A 27,589-nucleotide genomic window follows, 5' to 3' on the forward strand; every position below is an offset into this window, starting at 1 on the left:
TTACGCAACCTGTGACGGTCCGTCGTGTCTATGACGGTCCGTCCTGCAGGTCCGTCACAAAGTTCAGAGAGTTAAATTCAGTAAAGGGTTTGTGACGGTCCGTCGTACCTACGACGGTCCGTCCTGCAGTTCAGTCGTGAAGTTCAGAGAGTCAGTCTCTGTACCCAGATTTCAGAGTTGAAGTGTTTTGGAACGAAGACCCTCGACGATCCGTCGTGACCATGACGGTCCGTCGCGTGATCCGTCGACCCAGTCAGTTATTTCCAATATACTTTTTGCTGCTTGAACCTACTAAACAGGTTGTTACAGTTATTCTTGTTAAATGTTCTTTATGAAGCTATTATGTTGAGTAGGCTATAGAGCATGCTTAAATGAATTATATGATTATGTGAAGCATGTAAAGTGTATAATGTGATGAATGAAGGTCTAAGCATGTATATAAGTTAAATGTAAATGAAATGATGCTTATGTTCAAGGTGAGCTCACATGTACACACACACTCACACTTGAATGAATGAATGAATCTAAGTTAAGTCAAAAAGGGGAGTTTTGGGGTGAACACTCTTCTTGAGTTGAGATGATGTGTTTAGTAGAAACCTCACTACATCCTAAGAGCTTTCTAAGATAGGTTTGAGGATGAATTCCTTTTGTGAGTTGAGATTTGGTGTTCACTAGTCATCCTTAACCTATAGTTTATAATGTCGAGAATCCGTGGAGAGTTATGTCTAGCACCGAGAGGATATGAAGAAGAGGTAGTTAGACTTCGTGAGTTGAGATGTTTTATTCAATGTACCTCTTGAGATGAGTACTGCTCGTTAGTAGAGAATGAGTTACTTAGTAAAAATTTCCTTATCCCTTAACTATGCGCCCCCATAGGTGTAGCTATTCGGAAAGCCATATAAAAGATAAAACAAAGTAAGACCTCACTCTAGGCAAGTGAGGGGACCCTTCTCCGATAAGGGAAGTATCGGGATTCCATGTTTATCTCTCATGTTCTATGTCGTTTAATCTAACTCCCACAAAAGTAATGAAAATGCTAAGTCTTCTAAAACAGTGTACTACTTAGGGTAGGAGTGGAATGGGACGCTATTTATCCATTGCACTAGGTAGGAATTCCGAAAGGGAGTCTTGGTGAGCCTTATTTGAATTGAATGAACTAAGTCTCCTAAAAGAACGTAGTACATAGGGTAGGTGGTAAAATGGGACGCTATCTATCCATTGCTCTAAGTAGACCTTCCGAAAAGGGAGTCTTGGTGCTAAGCCTTCTAAAAGAGTGTACTAATTAGGGTAGGTGGTTGTATGTGTAACAACCCTAAAAATGGATAAGATAAGAAATTCTTAATGTGTCAAGAATGCCTATGATTAGACCAGGGTTCACACGGATTGATGCGCATATAACCAGACCTCGGAACCCTTGCTATCGCCAAGCCAACTAACTTGGGGAGTTAGTTGATCTTGGAAAGGTTTGGTCCAACCATGTAGGGATCTCGAATACGAAGATTTACTTGAAGGAGTCTTTACCGGATTCAAAAAGGGAAAATCTTAGGTTTGTAGGGCATAGGGGTAAAATGGTCTTTTTCAAGGCTAAGGGTAGTATCTTCATTACCCTAAACATAAAATTAATTATTTAATTAAATAAGGTGGAGGGGTATTTTTGGGAGAGAGGGCCGAAATTGGGCTCTTGAAGTGAAGTCTTGCTCCACCCGAGTTTGAACCTAGGTGGAAGCAATGAATTAAAGTGATTTTTTATTTAAGCTATTGAATTAATGTAATTAATTAATAATTATTATTCATTATCTGATTTAAAATAAAATAAAAATCAAATTTTTATTAAATAAACAAAACCTTCTTGACTAAGTCTAAAACTAGACTCTTAAATCTCCTACAACTCCACTCTCTCACGTTTATCTCTCCACTCTCACGCTCAATCTCTCTTATTATTTCTCACGTTTTTTCTCTGCCAAAATAAGATACAAAAGCAGAAAAATAAACCAAGTTCTTCACCCTTGAAGAACTCACACGAAATCACAAGAAAACAAACATTAATCATACACTAGACTAAGGGAGGTTGTCATTCGAGTGGAGTTGATATTGAGGAGGCTTAGACGTGTTCTTGTGTGATGTTTTTGGGCAGCAAGTCAAGATTTTAACGTCAAAAAGGTATGGGTTCTCTTCTCTCTTGGTCCCTTTCCCAAGAGACCCCTTAAGGTTAAGAATATTCATTCCGAAAAGTAGGATTGTTCCCCGTTGCATGTCCCTGAAACTAGCTCCCATTGAATCATAGGTTGGTTATGTTTGCTGGTAGAAAACTAGGGATAAAACGTGTTTTCGTGATGATTATGTGTTTATATGTATGTTTGGAATTATGTGGCTTATGTTGATGTTTCCGAAAATGTATCTACGTGTGTATGTGTGTGTTATCGTGGCTATTGTTCATGGTTTAGTACTTGAAATGGCATGATAGTACTTTATATTTCATGTACACATGTTGATGTAAATGTGGTGTTCATATGAGTTGAAATGTGGCAGATTTGAGGGATAATATCTTGTCTAAATGAATCCATGAAAACTCACCTAAAACGTTCTAAAAGAACTATGAAATTCCCCTAAGAACTAAGGTGTAACCTGATGAAAGGATACTGAAAAATTAAAAGAAAATTTCCAGCTTCTAGTGATGAATTTCGGTCAGCAAAGAGGGTTCAAAATGTTGGAAAAAAATGAATTAAAACAAGTGAGGTCATGGAGGATTGAACCCGTGATCTCACCATGTTAAAAAACCATGAAAATAAACAAGTAAAAAAGAAATGTGGTGAAGGGGATTCGAACCATGGTATTGGCTGGGAAATGTAACTTAAAAGAAAAAAAATAAGAAATGAGAGGAGTGGGATTCGAACCCACCACCTCTAAATCAGATTTAAGGAGGAGAATAAAAGAAAAATAAAGGGGGAGGCATGTGGGAATCGAAACCACGACCTCTTAGGCAGATTAAGGAGGAGAATAAAAGAAAACTAAAGGGGGAGGCATGTGGGAATCGAACCCACGACCTCTTAGGCAGATTTAAGGAGGAGAATAAAAGAAAAATAAAGAGAGGTTGTGGGGGTTTGATCCCACAACCTCATAGTCAACTCGAAATAGACAAGGAGAAATTAAAAAAAATAAAAGGGGTTGTGGGGGTTTGATCCCACAACCCCTCGGCCAAGTAAGAGGTAATTCAAAGGAGAAAAATAAAGTGGAAACGTTGATATTGGGGCTCGATCTAGGGTCCCAATGTCATGTGGACTGAAATTAAATAAAAAGAAAAATGTAAAATGTTGTCCAAGGGATTTGAAACCGGGTTCCCTTTCCCAAATTTCGTATTGATACATAAGTCATACGTGAATTAAATATTCAAAAACTAATGCTTCCGACTTAGATCTAAATCAAGATCTTGGCATACATACAAGATGCATAAGTCTTGTACCACATAATCTTAGGAAGATATGAATCAGTTAAACGAACAATGAATGAAGCTTCATTGCTTGTATGTATAAACCCATAAGTCTAGCATGCGTTTAAAAATAAGTGAATCTAAGATGTATGTATTGAAATGATGAAACCCTAGAAGGGTTAAGTAAGAGTGTGAAACACACTAAATGGCCAAGTGCATTGGCATATGATGAAATGAACATTTACGTCAAAAGGGGTGAGTAATTATGAAGAGAAAATGTGCTAATGTTGATGAATGTGGTGATAACATGATATGAGGCTAATGTAATAGATGAGAGCAATCTCAAATAAGCCTAAGTAAATCTTACCAAAATGTACTCACCTATGAGAGTGTAAAGTTAATGAAGAGACCAGTCTCTATGAACACTGTAATGAAAGTATTGAGATTAACACACTTAATATAATGATGAGATGAGAAATCATCTATTGTGCTATGATTTCCTCATACTAGAAGCCAGCGTCCATAACGTATGAGTTGAATGTAATGGAACTTTTACTGAGCACCGATAGACTAGCTATGAACGGTGATACCTTCTTTCGGGAAGGGCGGAGGTTAACGTAGGAGTTGAATGTAATGGACTTTATACTGAGCACCGATAGACTATCTCTGAACGGTGATGCCTTCTTTCGGGAAGGGCGGAGGTTCACGTAAATCTCATGAGATGAGACTGTCCAGCATGCCGAGTATGGGTCTCCTTATGTCTCCTAGTCTTCGAACCTCTACTGCCAATATAGGGATCTGGCGGGGTTCAAGCCCCATGTACGCTAGCATGTTTTGGGTCACTTTGGCCGGTGATTCCACCTCTTTTTGGTGTGGGGTTTCATGACACTGGATTTCATGATGCTCACATGATTTATGTCGGTTAAAGTTAAAGTTTCCAAAGAATGAATGAGGCCAGCCTGAAATGATGCACATAATGAAATAAACGACACCATAGGTGTAAGAATAGGATAATCAATAGGTCAGCTAGACTTAAGTAATGACGCTAGGTTATTCTTGGTCATTGCACAGCAAACCCGATGAGAGTCTTAAACTACATCCTAGTTATGATTGGTGATTACACTAGTATATGAAAGAATGAAAAATGAAGTACGTATGAATGAATAAAGTAGAATCTGTGTTTGCTAAATAAGACTCCCTAGTAGAGGTCCTATATGTTGAGCCCTCATTTTGGGAAGTCCTAACATCAAGTCCGTGATCCCAAGGTCTCATGGCATATGAGTGAATGATATGAACTACGTGATATGATATGTGAAATATGTTATGTTCTATTTGCAAAATGATAAATTTCATGATGCATGTTACACTCATGGCATGACTTTCCAAATCCAAATTGGCAGGTCTATTGACTTTTCTAATCCAAATTTGGCAAGTCCACTAACTTGAATTTCCATAAATCATGTTGTAAGGAAAGAGCTATTCTTTCTCATGCATGTCCCTGGTGTGTGCTTTCATATACCCATACCTAGTACAAGTGTGTACTAACCCTATACAACTCTATAATTTTAGGTGCAGGCACAGGTAGACGCTAGAGCTACATGTTGACACTGAAACTATCCAGACGTGAAGCATTCATCCAGGCTTGGTAGGCCCTCATGCTTTCGAGGATGCTTGCCCATTTACATTCTAGATTAGTTGTAGGTTTGAGCTAGTGGAGTATGTTCCACTAGCGTTTCTTTCCTATTTTTGTTCAATCATTGTATTGGTTCCATTTTGGCAAATACATCTTTATCGTTATAATAAACTGTTTCTTTCATTTGATGATCTTAATGTTAGATGGTTGATGGTGAACAATTATGTATGTAGTAGAATGTTTAATAAGCATGTTAAGAAACAAAAAGTTTCAAATTTTCCGCTAAAATTAACCTAGATGAAATAAGAATGACGTATGTAGTCTTGTCTGCGACCTCTGAGAGGTCAACGACGCCGGTCTCGTCTGGGATCTAGATTCCATTCGTGACAGTATGGGTTGCTGTCTACTCATTGCATTAAGTAGGAATTCTGAAAGGGAAGTCTTAGTGTCTTATTTGTGTGTTCTTCTAATGTCTTGTTATTGAGTGGTGGCTTGTTCTCCCGATGTGAGTAAGCCGAAAGGGGTTCTTGAGGATCGCTTTGGTGTGTATTGAAGGAGGTGTATGTGCATTTCCTTCATGTCTTAATTAGAAGCATATAAAATTCATGCATGTTTCACTGTATGAGAGTGTGCTTGAACTTGGAAGTTTCCTTTTAAAAAGTTGCATGTGTTACTTAGAAAAATGTTGTGAATGTATAGTTGGTTTTCCTTGTAAGTTTGGTGCGTTGACTATGAATGTTTAATCATGATGTGATATTTTATATGCTTCTAATTGAGTCCTTGATGTTCTTAAAAAGTTTAGTCTCATTCGAGGACGAATGTTGTTCTAAGTTGGGGAAAATGTAACACCCTAAAACGAACTAAGGTGAACTAGAGCTTCGTAAATGTTTCATGAGTTAATTTTGTATTAAAATGAGAAATAATTATGTTCTTAGGTAGTGTGTGAAGTTTGGTGACATTTGGAGGTCAAACGTCCAAGAACGTCCATGACGTTCGGAAGTTTTGTGTAACACTTCGAAAGTCTAAGACATTTTCGAGATCCTAAAATGAGTATCAAGAGGTTTATACACTATTTTATGGTCAACTTTAATGAATATAGGTCATTTATGAAGTTTGGGAATCAAAACGTCAAAGAACGTCCATGACGTCCAAAAACTAGTTTAATGAGGTGCTAGCGTGCCTTAGCCTATTTGAATAGCTTTTAGGAGTCGTAAATTGATGAATTATGGTGGAAAAATTTCTAACACGTATTAGATTTAGTTCATATTCAAAACGTCCCGGCACGACTCTCCAAGGACCAACTAAGGTCCCTTGACGAGGACCCTTGCAAAAGTGACTAAAAGCTATCAATGGACAGTGTCACCAACGGATACCAGAAATGGCTCGTGGTCCAATATATGGGGCGTCCATTTCCTCTATCGATGGAAACTTAGAATTTTGGCAAAGTCAGGCTTTTGAAAAGTCTCTGAGCTCATCGACAGATGTTCAGCGCTGAAGGGAATAGTGGTCGTCGATTGACACACGAGGCGTCGATCGGGGTCTCGTCTACGAGGGGCTGGTTTTGCTGCACCTTTTGATTTAATTCATTTAATTATTTGGCTTAAGTTAGGAGGTTAATTTGGGGTTATGGAAGGTCTAATTAAGTGAATTAACAACATATATAAAGACCCTTACCTAGTTAGACTAACCTAAGCTCTCACAATTCCAAAACCCAAATTTTCTCTTCTTTATCTCTTCCAAAGAAACCACATTGAAGACCAAGCTGGAGGTGGGTTAAAGGGATTAAAATTATCAAGTTTCTCCATCAATCTTCATCAAACATTAAGGTATGAAATTCCTTGCACATTTGAGAGATCTTTCCTCAAAGGGTTCCATCAAATTGATTTCAAAAAGTTGAGTTCTAAGTGGGTTTTCTTCCAATACGAAATTGGTGTTGTCAATTGCTTTGTTTATGAATTATTTTAGATATTATGAATAGATTAACATATATTTTAAATCAATTATGTTATTTTTTGATGGATTAGTCTAGATTGTAGAAGATGAGCTATTCCCCTTGACCCTAGGTTGTGATTTTGAAATGAATTGTGTAATGTTGGTTCAATTGAATTGATTGTTGGTTGAATTACTATTAGATTATGTTATTGTATCAAATGAATATATTAAGATTATTTTGAGTCCTATCATTCTACTTCTTGAGTAATTGATCTAGGTTATGAAGTGTATTATGGATTTGACCTAAGTCTTTTATCTTAAGATATGAACTTATGATGGATTGTGATGTACTGATTCAATTTGCTTTGTTATCATGTTGGTTATTGATATGTGATAATATTATACCCTGGTTGGGTTGAGTTAAGGGTTTATGGTAAGACCTCAATGAAGGATTATGAAGATATACTTGGTTAGTCTTCTGATTCCTATTCTTACTTCAATTATGGTTGCTTGTGGTTAAGTGATGATTTTGTATTTAAGTATGCCTTATATTATGATTGATAGAGTTGGTATGATGTTTAATTGAAATGTCTTGAATATAGTTTGTGAGGTGTTAGCTATGATGTAAATGCTATAAGGATGGTGATAACTTACCAATGTGCTTTATCATGATATGAATATGTTAATGTGCTAACCTCACATATATCAATTGTAATGAAAGGACAATACTCATGCAATTCTTATAGAGCTATGATGATGATGTTTATACAAGGGATAGACCCTACGACCTAGATTAAGATATGATGATTAATAAAGGTATTAAAGACATTTCAAAAAGGGACTCTAGCTTAGCACCGAGTGAACTAGAGTGAGGAATGTACCTTCCCACATAGGGAAGGTAGGATCACTATTGTAATCTTGTGATTGGAGACCATAATAAACATAGCATAAAGAGGGTCCCAACTATATCTACTAGTTCCTAAACTATGTTGCCCCCATAGGAATACTAGCTACTGGATCCATATAGTTGCTATGTTCATGTTTTGATACTACCTTTACAAGTAGCCGCGTTCTTTTGTTGTAGGTTTTCATGAAACCGGATTCCACATTAGCTCATGTGGTCTTTGTCGTAAAAGGCAAGATGTTCCCAAAAGGTAAAACAAATTAATGGAATGAAATCTAACTAAGGTGACCTAAGGGGTTTATATTAGTCTAGGTAGGGGTATGGGACTCTACCTATACATTGCTCTAGTTAGCCTTGAGGGAAGTCTTAGAAGGATGTTCTTATGTATGTATATGCTTATAAATGTAAATGATATGTATATGATGATATTACATGTTAATGACACTATGTGATGTTAATGACTCTTATGAACATGTATTTGGTCTATATTGCTAAAGTATGATATCATGTACTCTTAATGATGTGTTATGAGAAGTTGGACATTGGTTATGGTTCTTTCTTGGTTTACTTGATCAAGTAGGGTTATGGGGTGTTGCGGACTTAAAGGAGGTCATGAGTAATGGTTTTGCTTAAGTTATGTTAAATGTACTCTTGTTCATGCTTGTTGATGTTATAACTTAATGATAGAGTTGCTTTGACTATGTGTTCAAATTATATGATATGCATGTTGACTTGAGTAGACTTAGCGTTGTTGGTCTTCTGATATACATGCCTGACTTAATGAGTATGTCTTATTGATTGGTATGGACTCTTTGCATGTGCATAAAGGTTTTTCAAAGGAAAGTACATAGTTTAATGAAATGTCCTTTTTAAGCATGATTTGATAATATATGTGCATGTGGTCTCATACTTAGTACAAGTGGTGTACTAACCCCATTTTCTTCCTTTTTTTCCCAACATTTTAGGTTCCAGTTGTTGAAGGGCTTTGAAATGACTTTGAAGGAAGACTTGGATTTCTTGTTCATCCAAGTTGGGTGGGTCGTCACTTTCTTAGGGCAATGTCACTATCCAGATAATAAAGTTGTTTTAGTTTTAAGACTCTTATGTTCTTTCCTTTTCATTAGAGTACAGAATGTTGCATAGCCCATATGAGGCATTATTACTTTGATGTATGGGCTAGGACCAAATTGTTATACTCTTGTTAGATGGTTATGACATGAGACGTCTATTTGAGACAATGTTATATTCTACATATCTATGTGCAATAAAATTAGAAGACTGAGTAATATTCATATACGAAGGGTCTATGTATACTCATTATAACTATACTATGTGTATGTAGAGGTTTATGTAAACCTCAATGTATAAGTAATGAAAAATTTTAAATTTTGGCTAATTTTGACCTACGAATGTGATGATGTAAGCTAAGAGTCTAGTCATATTCCTCAAAGAGGATGACGCCGCCGGTTACATCTAGGCGGTACTTCCCGGATGTGACAAAATTGGTATCAGAGCATGAGGTTGAATATCTTTAAGTCGATGTCTCTCTGAACCACGTCTATGTAGATTCGTACTCATAATTGTGAAGCGCTGCACACTTATTGATAGGATTTTATATGATGCTTTTGAAACTCTCACTTTCTTTGAAGTCCAATATCGTGCCTCTAAAGTTTTTACTATACGTGCTTTTAGCATCTGATCCTTTTATTGTGATTATAGGAAATTAATACTCAAAGGAGCGTGACATGAAGACTTGAGGAAGAGATTGCCAATGTGGGAGTTCCTCTCCGGTCGATCCTCCTCCTTTAATGGATGGTGTCATAAGGGCTTCTCTTTTTCAAATGGCCCTAGCCATTACTATCCAAGCACAAGCCTCCACTACTCAAGCTCAAGCCATGACGGCCCAAGCTAATCGGGAGGTTGTAACCCAAGCAAACCAACCCGTTTGTACCATGACCTCTCGCCTAAGGGATTTCACTAGGATGAATCCTACTACTGTCTATAGGTCAAACGTTGAGGAAGACCCCCAAGAGTTAATTGATGAAATCTACAAGATCCTCTATGCTATGGGGTTGACTACTTGTCACGACCGGGATCTAGACCCTAGCCGAAACCGGCGTTGTTGACGTCTCGGAGGTTGCAGACAAGACTACATATGCCATCATTACATCGTATAGGTTAGTTTTAGCGGAAAATTTAAAACTTTAGTTGCTTCGAAGTATACATAGACTTCATTGTAAGAATTTCATTTTATCACATCAGTTCACAACAACCATCTAATAATGATATATTCAAATGAAGGAAATAGTTCATAATTGCATAAATATAAAGTTGCCAAATGGCACCAATACAACATCTGAAATAAGTAAGAAAGAAACGCTAGGGGAACATCCTCCACTAGCTCATGCCTAAATCTAAGCTAGAATATAAAAGATAATCATCCTCGAAAGCATGAGGGCCTACCAAGTCTGGATGAATGCTCCACGTCCGAATAGTTTAAACGTAGTCTCGTAAACTCTAGCGTCCACCTGTACCTGCACCTAAAAGTAGAGGATTGTATGGGATTAGTACACACTTGTACTAAGTATGGGTGTATGCAAGTACACACCAAGGACATGCATGATTAAGAATATCTCTCTCCTAACAATATGAATTACGGAAAGCCAAGTCTGTTGAACTTGCAAAATCAGATTAGAAGAGTCATGTTATGAAAGTAACATGCATTATCATTCTTTTCATATTGCACATAACACATAACATATTTCATATAGCACACACATATATCACATATCATCCATTCTATACCATGAGACCTTAGAATCACGGTCTTAGCATTAGGACTTCCCAACTGAGGGCTCAACATATGGGACCTCAACTTGGGAGCCTTCTTTAGAAAACGCAGAGTCTGCTTCATTCATTCATACATCATTATGATTCATTCATATACCTAGGAATTTGTTTAAGACTTTCATCGGGTTCACTGTGCAATGACCAAGAATGACCTACTGCCATTACTTGAGTCTAGTTCACCTCTTGATTATCCTATCCAAACACCTTTGGTGTCATTCATTTCAATAATGTGCATTATTTGAGGTTGGCCTCATTCTTTATTTGGGAACTTTAACTTTAACCAACATAGATCATGTGATCTCCATGAAATCTAGTGTCCACCCCACACCGAAAAAAGGTGGAATCACCGGCTAAAGTGAAACCAAAACATGCTAGCGCGTATAGGGAAATGAACCCTGCTAGAACCCTATGTTGGCTGCATTAATTCAAAGACTAGGAGATATAACGAGACCCATAAAAGACTAAATGGAAAGTCTCATCTCATGAGATTTATACGAACCTCTGCCTTCCTGAAATAAGGAATCGTGACTCATAGCTAGCCTATCGGTTCTCCGTATAAAGTTCCATTACATTCATCTCACACATCATAGAAGTTGGCTTCCAGCATGGGGGCATCATTACTCATTATATAATTTCTCATCTCATGATTAGTATTAAGTGTGCATTAATCTCAATACTTTCATTAGAGTATTTCTTAGACACTGGTCTCTTTATTAATCTTTCACTCTCATAGGTGAGTAAGGTTTTTGGTAACATTTACTTAGGCTCATTTGAGATTGGTCTTGTCTTTCATATTAGCCTTTTATCATATAGTCACCACATTCATTAACTTTAGAATATTAGCTTTTCATAATTACTCACCCCTTTACGTGAATGTTCATTTCATCATATGTCAATGCACTTGGCCTTTTAGTATGTTTCACACTCATACTTTACCCTCCTGGGGCCACATCATTTCATCACATACATCTTAGGTTCACATATTTTTAATTGTACGCTGGACTTATGAACCCATACATACAAGCCATGATGCTTCATTCATATTTCGTCTAAGTGACTCATATTTACCCAAGATATGTGGTACAAGACTTATGCATTTTGTAAGTATGCCAAGGTCTCGAGTTTGATTCCTATAGGCAACATTCATTAAATATTTATTCACATAAGACTTATGTATCAATAAGGAGTTGGGCAAGGGAACCCAATTTCAAATCCCTTGGGCAACATTCAGTCTTGTACTAAATTTTAATTTAAAATTTTGGGCTCGGGGACCCGAGATCGAGCCCCAACGCCCACACTTCTCTTTTTTTTCCTTCTTTATTTTCTTTCCCTTTTCGTTTGAGGCCAAGAGGTTGTGAGATCGATCCCCCACAACCTCATTTTAATTTTCTTTAATTTTTCTCCTAACTTCCTCACCTATTCGAGAGGTTGTGGGTTCGATCCCCACAAACCTCAATTTTTAATTCTTTCCCTCTTTCATTCTTTCAGTTGAGCCTTACCCCATTTCGAATCCCCCTTACCTCATTTTTACTATTGAATTTTTAGTAGCTTGCATATGATAAGGTCTTGGGTTCAATCCCTAATGACCTCACCCCTTAAAAATAATTTTAAAAATCAAATTCATCCACACTGCCCATGCCGAGACCAATTTCCAAATTTCTGGAAATTTGGTCATCCTTTGAATCCACTTTTTCTCAACATGTATACGTTGGATTTTTATGGAAAATTCTTTAGTCATTTAGTACATTATTATATGCAATATTTCCAAGTAATTTTATACAAAAACACAAGTTTTTAACATGCCATTTTCATGCTCCAAACCATGCCAAAGAACACGGCTGCATACACATTTTGCATACGTTTATCATCACATAATTCCGATCATACATCCATGAACATAATCATCACGAAAACACTTTACATTCCTAAATTCTACCAGCAATAATACCCAACCTACAACAATCGATGGGAGCTAGTGACAGGGATATGCAAAGGGGAACATTCCTAGATTTCGGATTAGAATTCGACTAAATCTTGGGGGTCTCTTGGGAAAGGGACCAAGCGGAAGAAAACCCATACCTTTTTCGTCTTTTAACACCTTTCAAAACTGATCTCAAGTTCTGCCAACTCCCACGAAAAATAAATGCTTCTCCAACAAAAACTCACGCGCAAACCGTTTTAAAAAAGGTTTCGCTTTTTGTTTTTAGTTTAGTTTTTCTTTAGATTTTTAGTGTACAAGTTCTTCAAGAGTGATGAACTTTGATTTTTGTTCATTTTGCTGAAGATGAGCGTGAGAAAGAGTGTGGAGAGATATGAGAATGAGAGTGGAGAGAGAAGGGAGAAAGTGTAGGAGTAGGAGTTTTAGTTGAAGACTTATTCAAACTAGGACTCCTTGCCATTTATTATTAAAAATCTGATTTTTTTAAAGGCTTAAGTGAAATGACTAATAATTCCCTTTCTTAAATCAGATAATTAATATAAATTAATTAGATTTAACATTGTTTCCACCCTAGATCGAACCCTGGTGAAGCTTAACTCGCGAAAAGGGTCAAATTCGGGTCAACCCTACCCGAATTATCCATTACTCACATTAATTAATTAATTAACTAAATATCTAGGGTAATTATGATACTACCCTTAGCCTGGAAAAGACCATTTTACCCCTAGACCCACCAAACTTAAGATTACCCCTTTCAAGTCCTATTAAGACTCACAAGGGTGAATCTTAATATTCGGGTGCCCTACATGGCTGGACCCAACCTTGCCTAGCTCAACTAACTCACCAAGTTGGTTGGCTTGGCTGGTGCATAGTTTCAGAGGTCTGGTTCCACGCGCATCAATCCGTGTGAACCCGAACTACTCTAGGCATTACAGGTACGTTAAGAATTACTTAGCATGGTCTTTTTTTAGGGTTTTTACACTACTAGTGAGAAGGCCGAGTTCTCAACCTACCAACTCAAAGGTGTTTCCCAAACTTGGTATGTCTAATGGAGGGACAATAGGTCATTAAGGGGTGGACCGGTGACTTGGGAAGTGTTCAAGAAGGCTTTTCTTGATAGATTCTTTCCTAGGAAAAACGGGAAGCTAAAGTGGTGGAGTTCATCAAATTTCGTCAAGGAGGTAGGAGTGTGCTTGAATACTCCTTAAAATTTACTCAATTGTCAAAATATGATCCTTCTTTGGTTTTTGATCCTAGAGATGAAATGAACCGCTTCATGATGGGAGTGTCGGATGGCTTGCAAGAAGAATGTCATTCGGCTATGCTACATGACAATATGAACATTTCTTGTATCATGGTTAATGCTAAAAAAGTGGAAGAGGCAAGGGATAAAAGAAAGTTTAGAGATGCCAAGAGGGCAAGAACTTTTGATGGTGGTTCTTCAAAGGGTAGGCTTGATATCTAAGACAAGCCTAGGTTCAATAAAAGGGTTTCTAATCAAGTTCCTTCAAAGTTTCCTAAGTCTAGGGATGATAGGGTGTCTAACCCTAAGCCTAAAAAGGGAAGGGATACTAGTTCACCAACCAAGAAGCCAACTTGTGAAAGGTGTGGCAAGAAGAATTATGGTGATTGCTTAAGAGAACAGATAATTGCTTTGGTTGTGGCAAGAGTGGCCACAAGGTTAGGGATTTCCCTGATCTTAAGGTTCAAGACAAGGGTAGTGGTCAAGCTCAAGAAGTGGTTCTAATAATGCTCTTAAGAAGAATCGTTTTTATGCTCTCCCCTTTAGAGGTGAGCAACAGACTTCTCCCGATGTTGTAACCAGTATGTTGAAAGTCTTCTCTGTAGATGTATATTCTTTACTTGATCCGGGTGCTACACTGTCTTTTATTACTCATCTAGTAGCTAAAAAGTTTGAAATTTTGCCCGATATATTAAATGAACCTTTTATAGTGTCTACTACGGTGGGTGAGTCGGTTTTTGCAAAGAGGGTGTATAGAAATTTTCCTATAACGTTTCCCAATAGAGTTACTTATGTTGAACTATTAGAACTTGATACGCTTGATTTTGATGTCATTTTATCTATGGATTGGTTGTATGCTTGCTTTGCCTCTATGGATTGTAGAACAAGGGTGGTGAAGTTTAACTTTCCAAATGAGCCCATTTTAGAGTGGAAGGAGGGAATTATATTCGTAGAGGTCGTATCATTTCTTGTTTGAAATCTTGTAGGATGATCTCTAAAGGGTGTTTATACCATATAGCAAGAGTCAAAAATTTAGACTTAGAAATTTCTCCCATTGAGTCGGTCCCTGTAGTGAGGGAATTTCCAGAGGTATTTCCTAATGATGTTCCTGGTATTCCTCCCGAGTGGGAAATTGATTTTGGTATCGACTTGTTACCAGATACAAATCCTGTTTAAATTCCTCCTTATCGGATAGCTATGGTCGAATTGAAAGAGTTAAAGGCTCAACTCAAAGATTTACTAGACAAAGACTTCATTAGACCTGGTATTTCTCCATGAGGTGCTCTGGTTTCGATTTTGAAGAAGAAGGATAGGTCCCTTAGAATGTGCATCAATTATCGCCAACTCAATAAAGTCACTATAACAAGCATCCTCTCCCTCGGACTGATGAATTTTTTTATCAACTCCAAGGGGAAAGATACTTTCCTAAGATTGACTTGAGATCGAGGTATCACCAACTTAGGGTGATAGATGAAGATATACCAAAAATGGCTTTTTGGACTAGATATGGTCACTATAAGTTCTTAGTAATGTCCTTTGGTCTCACTAATGCCTCGACAGAATTTATGGATCTCATGAATAGGGTGTTTCGAAGTTACCTAGATTCATTTGTCCTTGTCTTCATTGACGACATCTTGGTATATTTGAAATGAGGGTGATCATATGGACCATTTGAGGGTGGTGTTACAAGTGCTTAAGGAGAACCAATTATTTGTCAAGTTTATCAAATGTGAGTTTTGGTTGAGGTTAGTAGCGTTTCTTAGTCATATCATCTCTAGTGAGCGGGTAGAAGTTGATCCAAGGAAAACTGATGCAGTGAAAATTGGTCTAGACCTTTGACTCCAACCGACATTAGGTGTTACTTGGGTCTAGAGGGTTGTTATTTGAGGTTTGTGGATGGTTTTGTGTCCATTGCATCTCCCTTGACTACTTTTACCCAAAAGAGTAAGAAATTCGAGTGGTCGGAGGCATGTGAGAGAAGCTTCTAAATCTTGAAAGACAGGCTTACTTCCGCTCCGATGTTGACTTTACCGGAGGGTACAAAGGGCTTTGTTGTGTATTGCGATGCTTCCTGAGTGGATTTAGGGTGTGTTCTTATGAAACATGGGAAAGTGGTTGGAATTGTTGAAAGGTTACGACATGAGTGTTCTCTATCACCCTGGCAAGGCCAATGTGGTTTCGGATGCTCTAAATCGTATGACCATGGGTAGTGTGTCTCATGTAGAGAAAGCTAAGAAAGACCTAGTGAAAAATGTTCATAGGTTGGCTAGATTGGGTATTAGGTTTGAATATTCTCCAAATGGTTATCTTATGGTCCATCATAAGTCGAGTCATATTTGGTGGTTGAGGTGAAGTCTAAACAACACCTTGATCAACCATTGATGGAGTTGAAAGAATCGGTTCTTGGCAAGCTTAGTGAGTCATTATCCTTAGGGGGGATGGAGTCTAGAGGTATCAAGGAAGTTTTTGTGTGTTCCCAACGTAGACGATTTGAGAAACCGGATTCTTGAGAAGCTCATCGCTCCCGTTACTCCATTCATCCAGGTTTGACTAAGATTTACCATGACCTTAGGGAAGTATTTTGGTGGGAAGGAATAAAAAGGACATAGCGGAATTTATAGAAAAGTGTGCAAATTTCCAACAAGTAAAAGCCGAACACGAAAAACTGGGTGGTTTACTTCAAGAAATGCAAGTTGTTACTTGGAAGTGGGAAGACATCAATATGGATTTTGTGGTAGGTTTTCCTCAAACACAAAAGCAATATTACTCTATATGGGTGGTTGTGGATAGGTTGATCAAATCTGCTCATTTTATTCCCGTAAGTCTAGGTATACGGCGGAGGATTATGCAAGGATCTTCATAGATGAGATTGTGTGCCGCCATGGTATTCCGTTATCCATCATACTCGTATAGGGGTGCACAATTTACATTGAGGTTTTGGAGATCATTCAAAAAAGGGTTGGGTACCAAAGTAAAGCTAATCATCCTCAAACAGATGGTCAAGCGGAGTGTGCTATTCAAACCGTTGAGGATATGCTTAGAGCTTGCATTATTTATTTCAAGGAAAATTGGGATAATCAATTCCCTTTGGTGGAGTTTGCTTACAATAATAGTTACCATTCCTCTATATTTATTGCTCATAATGAAGCCTTGTATGGTAGGAGATGTAGATCTCCAATTGGATGGTTTGAAGTAAGTGAGTCTTCACTTTTGGGTCCCGATTTAATTTATAAGATTTTGAAGAAGGTTCATATCATAAGGAACCGATTTCAAACAGCCTATAGTCGGCAAAAAGTCGTATGACGATCATTGGAGAAGAGATTTAGAGTTTGAAGAGGGAGATAAGGTGTATTAAAAAAATTCGCCTATGAAAGGGGTGGTTAGATTTGGCAAGAAAGAGAAGTTGAGTCATTGTTATGTGGTCTCTATGAAATCATGCAAAAGATTGGTAAGGTGGAATATGAGTTGAGGTTGCCTAGTGAATTGGCTTCAGTTCATCCGGTTTCCCATGTTTCGATTCTGGAGAAGTGTATCAGTGATCCCTAGTCCATTCATCCTATTGAGAGGCTTGGTGTTCAAGATAACCTCTCTTATGAGAAGGTTCTTGTTCAAATCCTTGATAGAGAAGTAAAGAAGTTAAGGGACAAGGAGGTGTAATCCATAAAGGTGTCATGGAAGAATCACCTAGTTGAGGGTGCGACATGGGAGGCCGAGGCCGACATGAAGTCCCGTTACCCTCATCTATTTGATAACTAAGGTTAGTTGTTCTTAGTAATAATGAATATAATGACAAAAATTGATGTTTCTTTGGTTTTTGGTGAAGTTTTGAAAAAATGTGCATTTTTGATGTCATTGCAGTAAAGTCATAGGGAAATTATGCATTTTGACTTGAAAAATTGCAATCCTTCTTGTTTTGAGTTATGTTGTTCATTTTGATATGGTGAGTCTTTATGAAATGATATTGATCATGTTGGTAAGTTAAGATTTGGCATAATTGACTCATATATGGTATGTTGAGCTCATGTTGTTGTTGTGAGAAGGAAATTCCTCATAATGTTGAGCCTAATGTGTGGTAATTGAATTTTTGAATTGCCTATTATAAATGATATGATTGATGTTGTTTTTTACTTTTATTGTTTGGGCTGCTAGTCTTGATTCTTCCTTCCTTTCAAAAGATTTTAGTGTCATTCGGGGATGAATGTTCCTAAGGGGGGATAATGTAACACTTTGAAAGTCTAAGACGTGTTCTAGAGCATAAAATGAGTGTCAAGAGGTTTAGACACTGTTTAAGGTCAATTTTAATGAATATAGGTCATTTAGGATGTTTGGGAATCAAAACGTCAAAGAACGTCCATGACGTCCGGAAACTAGTGTAATGAGGTGCTAACGTGCCTTAGCCTATTTGACTAGCTTTTAGGAGTCGGATACTGATGAATTCTGGTGGAAGGGTGTAAAACAAGTATTAGAGTTAGTTCATAGTCGAAAAGTCCGGGCACGACTCTCCAAGGACCAACTAAGGGCCCTTGACGAGGACCCTTGCAAAAGTTACTAAAAGTTGTCAATGGACAGTGTCACCACCGGTTGCCACAAATGGCTCGTGGTCCAATCTATAGGGCGTCGACTGCCTCCGTCGATGAATACTTAAAATTTTGAAAAAGGCAGATTTTTGACAAGTCTCTGAACTCATCGACGGATGTGCAGCACTGAAGGGAACAATGGTCGTCGATTGACACACGAGGCGTCGATTGGGGTCTCGTCTGTGAGGGGCTGGTTTTGCTGCTCATGTTTATTTAATTCATTTAACTAGTTGGCTTATTTAGGAGTTTAATTTGGGGTTAGGTGAGGTCTAATTAAGTTAATTAACAATCTATATAAATAATCTAACCTAATTAGACTAATCTAAGCTATCACAATTCCCAAAACCAAATTCTCTATTCTTTCTCTCTCCCAAAGATACCCCATTGAAGACCAAGCTAGAGGTGGGTTCAAGGGCTGAAAAAGATCAAGTTTCTCCTTAAATCTTCATCAAACATTAAGGTATTGGATTCCTTTCACCTTTGAGACCTCCTTCCTCAAAGGGTTCCATCAAATTGATTTCAAAATGTCGAGTTCTAAGTGGGTTTTCTTCCAATACGAAATTGGTGTTGTCAAATACTTTTTTTATGATTTATTTTCGATATCATGAATCTATTAAAATATATTTTAACTCAATTATGTTATTTCTTGATGGATTGGTCTAGATTGTAGGTGATGACCTATTCCCCTTAACCCTAGGTTGTGATCTTGATATGAATTGTGTAATGTTGGTTCAATTGAATTTATTATTGGTGGAATTATTACTATATGATGTTATTGTATAAATTATGAATATATCAAGATGAGTTTGAATCATATCATGCTCTTTCTTGAGTAATTGATCTAGGTTATGAAGTGTATTATGGATTTGACCTATGTCATTTAGCTTAAGATATAAACTAGTGATAGATTGTGATATAGTGATTCAATTGGCTTTGTTATCATGTTAGCTATTGATATGTGATGATATTATACACTTGTTGGGTTGATTTTAGGTGTTATGGTAAGACCTTGATGATGAATTATGAAGAAGACTTGGTAAGTCTTGTGATCCCTATTCTTTACTTCAATTATGGTTACTTGTGGTTAAGTGACGATATTGTATTGAAGTATGCCTTATATTAGGACTGATATTGTCGGTATGATGTTGAATTGAAATATCTTGACTATGGTTTGTGAGGTGTTTGCTAAGATGTAAATGTCACTAATAGAAATTTGACCTATGCAATGCTTAATTGGCAAAAATTTTACAATCGTGGCAATAGAGTATGTGTTGCAAATGTTATAACCGTTGCAATATATCCTTAAATCAAATAGAACAATTCTTAATATAAACTGTTGCATCATCTATGTAATCGCTGCTATAGACTATCTATGGCCACACGCTTATTAACCATGGCAAAAAAACATTTGGTGGCAACGGTTTGTTTAAGTGAAAAGTTAATAAAAAAATTACCCAACCTACGAATTTTATGTGAAAAATTCATTTCCCTCTATTAATTTAGTAGACCTGCACTTCTTTTTATTTTAGTAAACTAAGAGCTCAAATATATTCCCAAATACCCATTCCATTTCTCCAATAATCAAAATCAAGGGGATGAGATAGCCCTAAATTTCTAGAACTCCGGTGACTCCTCGATTGTCTTCGACAACAATCTTTGAGATCTGAAGAAAATCAGTTTCTTCTCCTACATTGGTCTTCTTCTCAGGTGTGAATTTTCGTCTGCAATAGATTTCTTGTCCAAATGAAGTCTTCTTCATAGTAAGCTTCTGCATACAAAGGTTTACTATTTTAAAGGTTATTTCTAAGTCCTCATTGTCTCTATTTTGTTATAGATGTACTATTTTCAAAAATCAGAAATTCCATTGAAGGGTTTCTAAAAAATCTTAAAGAATAACAAATGGGTTTGTTGAAATATATGTTATTTGTTCCTATTTAAGTGTTTGGTATAATCCATTTGTAGTTTAGAGTTTGTAACTATAATTTAGTGAAGATGGGTTACATTTTTATTAAACAATTGCTATTTGTAGTTTATTTTGTCCTAGGGCTTTAAGTATTTTGATTTGCATTATGAGTTTGCTCTACTATGTGAAGTAACCTTTTCCGCAATTGTAGCAAGTACATTGTGATGGTTTTCTTTTTGGTCTATATGGTCTTTTTATTTTATAGTTTTTTACATAATATCTTTGTCTTGATTTTTTATATTTATACCTAGTTTTAGTTTTTCTATAATTTTTATACCTTTAAGGCTTTTGCTTTTTATTTGTACATCCAAACTGTGGTGCCATTTTATTTTTATAACAGGCTAAATTCTTGTTTAGTACTTTTTCCATTTTTAATTTTTCTTTTTGCTTTTCACGTAGTTGTATGAACCATTGATGTAAAAATTTTATTCTAGCTCCTAAAGTATCTACCAATCCTTCATCATTCCAATCTTTTATTACTTTTGTACTAAATGGTTATGGTAATTTCGTAAAATATTGTTGTCTTATTTCTTTTGCTTCATTTAAATTGTATTTTGCTTTGTAATAATATTCTTTAAATGCAAAAGTGTATTCTTCTATATAACACATTTTACATATAGCTAATTTTGTCATAAGTTGTCTATTTATTGTTTTTTCTCTATTTTGTTCTCTTATATCTGTGGTCATACCACCAAATTCATTTCTTATTGTTGATTCATATTTATCTAGTATATCTATATTTGTTGCTTATGGAGATCCATCCATTTTCTTGTCACTTCTAAGTACTTCTAAACTTTCTAAGGGTAGATTTTCTATCCATAATCTTGTTGTTCCTACAAATGTTCTTTCTATATACCTTGGTGTTTCTGTTGTTTTTATTTTGTTATCTATTAGTTGCTTAGATACATTTCCTATCCATAGTAATATTGCTTTATTTATATCTGTAATACAATCTAGATCTAAGAAATTATATTGTTCGTTTATTGGTTTTAGTATCCAATTTTTATTTAATCTAATAATTCCATATTGCGTTAGTTCTATCTGATTGCTGATAACTTTCTGTATAATAAGTTGGTGGTGTCCTTCTACGACTAATTCTAGGACTATTTCTGGGACTATTGTCTGGAGTTTTAACTCTTGACATACTAGGTCGATTCATATCTCCTGTGTTTATTTCTCATTTTTTTGGTTTATTTACCTGTTCTAGAATTTCTGTGTATGTCTCACTTATATCACTTATTTCTGATTTTTGGTCATTTATTGTATCTGATTCATTTTCGTCTATTTCATTTATTTCAAGGTCTTCATTTAGTTTTTGTTCCATCTCTTTTATATCATTAGTTAATTCTAGCTCTTTTTCTTTTTCTATCTGTTTCTCTTTTTGTTTAGTTTCATATAATAATTTTAACCTAGCTAATTCTTTTTCAAATTCACTTATTCTTGTATTTTTTATTTCTTCTAAATGTTGTACTTCTGGTTTTGCTTGTATTTTTATTTTTTCAATTTCTTTTGATTTGTCTATTTCTTCATTTTCTTTTGTTATTCTTATCATAGCTGTTAGACTATCTTCTAATTTTGCTGTTTCTTTTTCTAACATTAAATATAAATTATTTCCTATTTTTTATATCGTCTTCCTAGGTTTGAAAATATTATTTTTATCATTAATCCATCTTGGTTTTCATATGTCTTTTCGTCTACTGCAAATTCTTCTTTATTCATTATAATTTATGAATTATATTATGTTGTAATTTATATTCTAGGCAATCTATTTGTATTTCTAACATAAATATAACTTTCTTTTGTGCTAATATTGATTTTTACACACTTCTGCTAACATATTTTCTATTAATCTTTCTTTCCTATGTTGTAATTCTTGTCTTTTTTCTTCTATTTTTTTCTATCAATTGTTGCTTATATATTTCTTTGTTCATATTGCTTTTTCAAGTAACAAACATATTTATGTTCTGTTTTTGAAATTATGTTTATCAAATGATTTGTTATATCATTACTTGTTTTAGTAAGTTGTGATAATTCATATTCTATGTATAAAGGTTTTAACTTTTTCCATATCTTTCGCACTTTTCTATCTATCTTGGTTTTTGATATTTTAGTTTCTTTACTTGTTGTATTATTCATTTATATTTTTCTGTACAAAATTTTAAAAAGTTTACTTAATTTGTTTGGGTCTTTAATAAATTTTATCTTATAAATATTATTACTTCGTTTTTGCCAAACTTCAAACCTTTTTTGGTTTAATCATTATAATTCTAATTTTATTTTATCATATTGATCTATGTTTTCTTTAGCTTTTACCCAATATAATTTCTTAGATCTAGATTGTATTACAGATATAAATAAAGCAATATTACTATGGATAGGAAATATATCTAAGCAACTAATAGATAACAAAATAAAAACAACAGAAACACCAAGGTATATAGAAAGAACATTTGTAGGAACAACAAGATTATGGATAGAAAATCTACCCTTAGAAAGTTTAGAAGTACCTTTTTCCCATCCTTGTAATGGATCTTCGTTATATAATTGTTCTAGTTGTTCATTTATTATTTTAACTTTATCTATTGTAAATATGATAATTTCTAATTGTGATATTTGTTTCTAATTTATATTTTCCATTTCTTGATTTATTTTTTCACTTCCTTTTATCCATTCTATAGGTTTTCGTTGTTTATTATTTACTCTTTTTGCTCCTATTTTGTTTCCGCATGGTGTAGTAAACCACCAGTGTGTTTTTGTTATTATTATGTGGGTAGAATTTATCTAAAAATGGCATTCCTAGTAACATATCTTTTGTTGTAAACTCAAAATTATACATTTCTTCTATTGTCAGTATTTTTTCCCATATTTGTATTTTTATATTTTTTGCTTTGTATTTAATCATACTTCCTTCATTATTAAATCCTGTTACTACCATAGGTGTTTTTAATTTTTCCCATTTATCTTCTGGTAGACAATTATATTTACATATATTTGCTTCTGCTCCTGTATCTATCATAGGGGTATAATATCTGTTGTGATATCCTTCTACAATAATTTTTGCAAGTATAAATATTTTCATTATTCATTTTGTTCTTTTTATAATTATTTTCTTATTTTGACAAGTTATTGTTAATTGTTCATTTTCTATATTGTACGGTTTAACTTTTTCTAACCATTTTATACCTAATGTAATATTATGATTTCCTTGGTATATTTTAAATGGTATTATTAAGGGTATTCCTCCTATAATTATTTCTTTTTCCGTTGTTTCTTCATTTGTGTTTACTATCTCACTAGGTAATCCAGGGCATATGTGTCCTGTTTTTATAATTTCTTCTTCTAATACTAAATCTCTTGTTATGTAATTTTCTTCTTGTCCTGTATTTATCAAAATTTTATATCTTCTTTGGTCTATTATTCCTGTTATGAAATAATGATATGGTGTTATTTCTTCCTTATCTAATAAGTTTTGTGGGATTTCATAGTTTCTTTTAGATGTACTCATTCTTGATGAGGTAGCTCTTGTTAACGTATTTGTACACTTGAAGTACTTAATCTTTCTTTTACAATTTCTAAATCTTCTTCTATGTCAATTTCTTTATAGCTATAGTCATTGTTGTCTATTACAGTAATTATTTTTTCGAAAGGATTTTCTATCTTTATTTTATCAATTTTATTTCTTGCTGTTATTTATTTTTTGCTGTTAATATATATAAGTTTTTACATCTTGTTGTAAATATTTTACTGCCTGGTGCTAACTCTATTCCAGACATTTTCCAATATCATACTAATGATTTATCTGTATTTCTATCTGTTAATGCTACTGTATAATTGGCACTTATTATAAATTTAAATTTTTGGTATATTAAGTTTCCTTTTACTGCACTAATTACACTTTTTTCTATAGGGTGTATAATTCTATCATCTGCTAAGTATATTTCAATGGGTGTATCTATTCCTTCTCTAAAACAAGCTTTTATTAATATTTCTGTTCCTCCTAAATGTACATATTTTAAAGGTGTTTTAGCTTTTATATCTTGTATTTCTTTATTTATTATTCGTTTACTTAGTATAGGTATATATGCTTTTCCTCTTGCATATTTACAATCTATAATATGTTCTTTCTGACTAACTACATAATATTCTTCCTTTTTTCTTTTAAACCAATTTCTCAAAGTAGGTATTTCAAGTACTTTTTCAACACTTAAGTCTAAAATTAAAATACATATAGAAGAATTATTAGAAAATAATTATATACAGGAGAGCAATAGTAAACATACAAGTCCAGCATTTATAGTTATAAAACATAGTGAACAAAAAAGAGGTAAAAGTAGAATGGTTATAGATTATCGTAACTTAAATGCCAAAACTAAAACATATAATTATCCAATACCAAATAAGATACTAAAAATAAGACAAATACAAGGATATAACTATTTTAGTAAATTTGACTGTAAATCAGGATTTTATCATCTAAAACTAGAAGAAGAATCTAAACAGCTAACAGCATTCACAGTACCGCAAGGTTTCTATGAATGGAATGTTTTACCGTTTGGATATAAAAATGCACCAGGTAGATATCAACATTTTATGGATAACTATTTTAACCAGTTAGAAAATTGTATTGTATATATAGATGATATATTACTATATTCTTAAACACAAGATGAACATATAAGGTTGTTAGAAAAATTTATATATATAATTAAACACTCAGGTATAAGCTTAAGTAAAAAGAAAGCAGAAATTATGAAACCACAGATAGAATTTCTAGGAATACAAATAGATAAAAATGGAATAAAAATGCAAACCCATATAGTACAGAAAATAATTACCCTTGATGAAAATATAGACACAAAAAAGAAATTACAATCCTTTCTGGGATTAGTAAATCAAGTAAGGGAATACATACCAAAATTAGCAGAACATCTAAAACCCTTACATAAAAAACTTAAAAAAGACGTTGAATATTATTTTGACAACAAAGATAAAGAACATATAAAACATATTAAGTATTTATGTAAAAAACTACCAAAACTATACTTTCCTGATGAAAATAAAACATTTACCTACATCGTTGAAACAGATTCAAGTGATCATAGTTATGCAGGAGTTCTAAAATACAAATATGACATAGAAAAAATAGAACATCATTGTAGATATTACTCAGGATCCTATACAGAAGCACAAATATAATGGGAAATAAATAGAAAAGAGTTATTTGCATTATATAAATGTTTATTGGCATTTGAACCAGACATTGTTTACAATAAGTTTATTGTGAGAACAGATAATACCCAGGTAAAATGGTGGATAACTAAAAAGGTAGAAGATTCAGTTACGACAAAGGAAATAAGGAGACTAGTATTGAACATATGAAATTTTACATTTACAATTGAAGTAATCAAAACTGATAAAAATATGGTTGCAGACTACCTATCAAGACAAAGCTACTCAAACTGAGGACAAAAATGAACATACAATTGAAGAGCTATTCAAAGCCATTACTACACTTTGTACTAAAGTGGATAGAATGGATAATGAGATACAAAGGCTACAGACTAATGAAGATAATCTGAAGTCTAGAGCTAATATAAGTCAACAACATGACTATAAAAATGTGGAGCTACGTCGTTCGGCAGACGAAAAACAGCCAGAGCTAAAAGGAAACGATGGGAAACTCCATAAAACCCATGACAAAGTTTGTTCAAATACAGCTGCAGGTACAAGCAGGAAAGCTAGTGAGAAATCACGAAACACAAACCTAAACCAGTTATTTATAAAACCATTTATCCAACATACACAAATACAAATACCCACAGAACCACAAACTTCCACATATGCAGCTAGCATACAGAGTGATAAAAAGAGATACAATTACATTGCACAATCGTATATCGAAAACATATATAAGATCCAAACATATTTAAATTTAAACCCCAGATCTACACAAACCAAAAATCCAGAAGAAGATTATATAACCCAAAAATTACAAGGATATAATAGATTAATCGCACAACCCAAAACTAGTCCAAATTTAGTTAGAACATGTTATAATTATGGTTTACTTGGTACAGTATACACATATGATGGAAAAGAGATAAGTGGAATACCAGAATTATACAAAGGGTTCGTCACATACAAAAGAGTTACAAAAGGGAATTTATTTTATATTAAGTTTTATACAGCACCAGCTGAGATATTATATGAAGAAATCAAGTCACCAATTCAAGTTATAAAGATAGGTCTAACTAGAGATATGATGATACCAGAAGACATAGAAAAGCAGGCTGAAATACCAAAGATAGAGATACCAGGCTTTTATGCAAATAAAAGGATAATTGGTATATCAACAATTATACAAGAACTAGCTAATAATTATTTAAACGGCAATGCTATTTGGAGCTACTATGCAAGAGACCAAGTTATGATATATTCAAACTCCAAGGAATTAAGAAGAACAGATATGGATGAAGTTCAGCAATGGATTTTATCATTATTAAAACCAGAGGAACAACCTACAACAAGAGCATTAAAAAAGGAATTTATTTCAGAAGAATTATTAGTCAGATATTGTAAGCTTATTGGAAACAAATATCCAGATCACAGATGTTCCAAATGTAACTGAGAAGATAATGTTGTACCAGATGTCGATTTGGAGTAAATGGAAGAGATAAGCAAGCTATGATGACAAAGAATCGGAGATAAGAATCTTATGAGATAAGATTTACTTTTTATTAGACAATATATAACAGCTACTTGTAAAGTTGTAATAGTATGTATTTTGTTTATTAGCGTCGGCCAAATATAATTAGGCCATGTGTAAAGAAAGTGTCGGCCACTTATATTGGCCAGAAATGTAAGTTTGGTAGTATAAATAGAGGGCCTTCCCTCATAATAAAATCAATCCTCTTTCCTCTATTACATCTTTCTCTCTCTTTCTTATAATTCCGCTTCCACCCCACATTGGTATCAGAGCTAGATAATAATAAAACAAGATATGGAGAACAAATTTGAAACAACAAATCTACAAAAACAGGTATACACATTTAAATTCATGAGTAGCTAAATTACTTTATTCCTGATAATATCTTGTTGATTGTAATTGTTTATTATGTTTT

At 34.5% G+C, this 27,589-nt stretch overlaps 1 protein-coding gene across 1 annotated transcript in view; it reads left to right on the top strand.

Annotated features, from left to right (window-relative positions):
• The window catches only part of LOC114076489, a 45,408-nt gene extending 18,312 nt beyond the window's left edge, over positions 1 to 27,096 (top strand). Inside the window, exon 2 of the mRNA XM_027915598.1 lies at positions 25,900 to 27,096. Within this exon, the coding sequence (XP_027771399.1) occupies positions 25,900 to 27,096 (1,197 nt within the window). The remainder of the gene's footprint in view (positions 1 to 25,899) is intronic.
• The last annotated feature ends 493 nt before the right edge of the window (positions 27,097 to 27,589 follow it).

Source organism: Solanum pennellii, chromosome 3, assembly GCF_001406875.1.
Source record: "Solanum pennellii chromosome 3, SPENNV200".
NCBI classification, from domain to species: Eukaryota; Viridiplantae; Streptophyta; class Magnoliopsida; order Solanales; family Solanaceae; genus Solanum; species Solanum pennellii.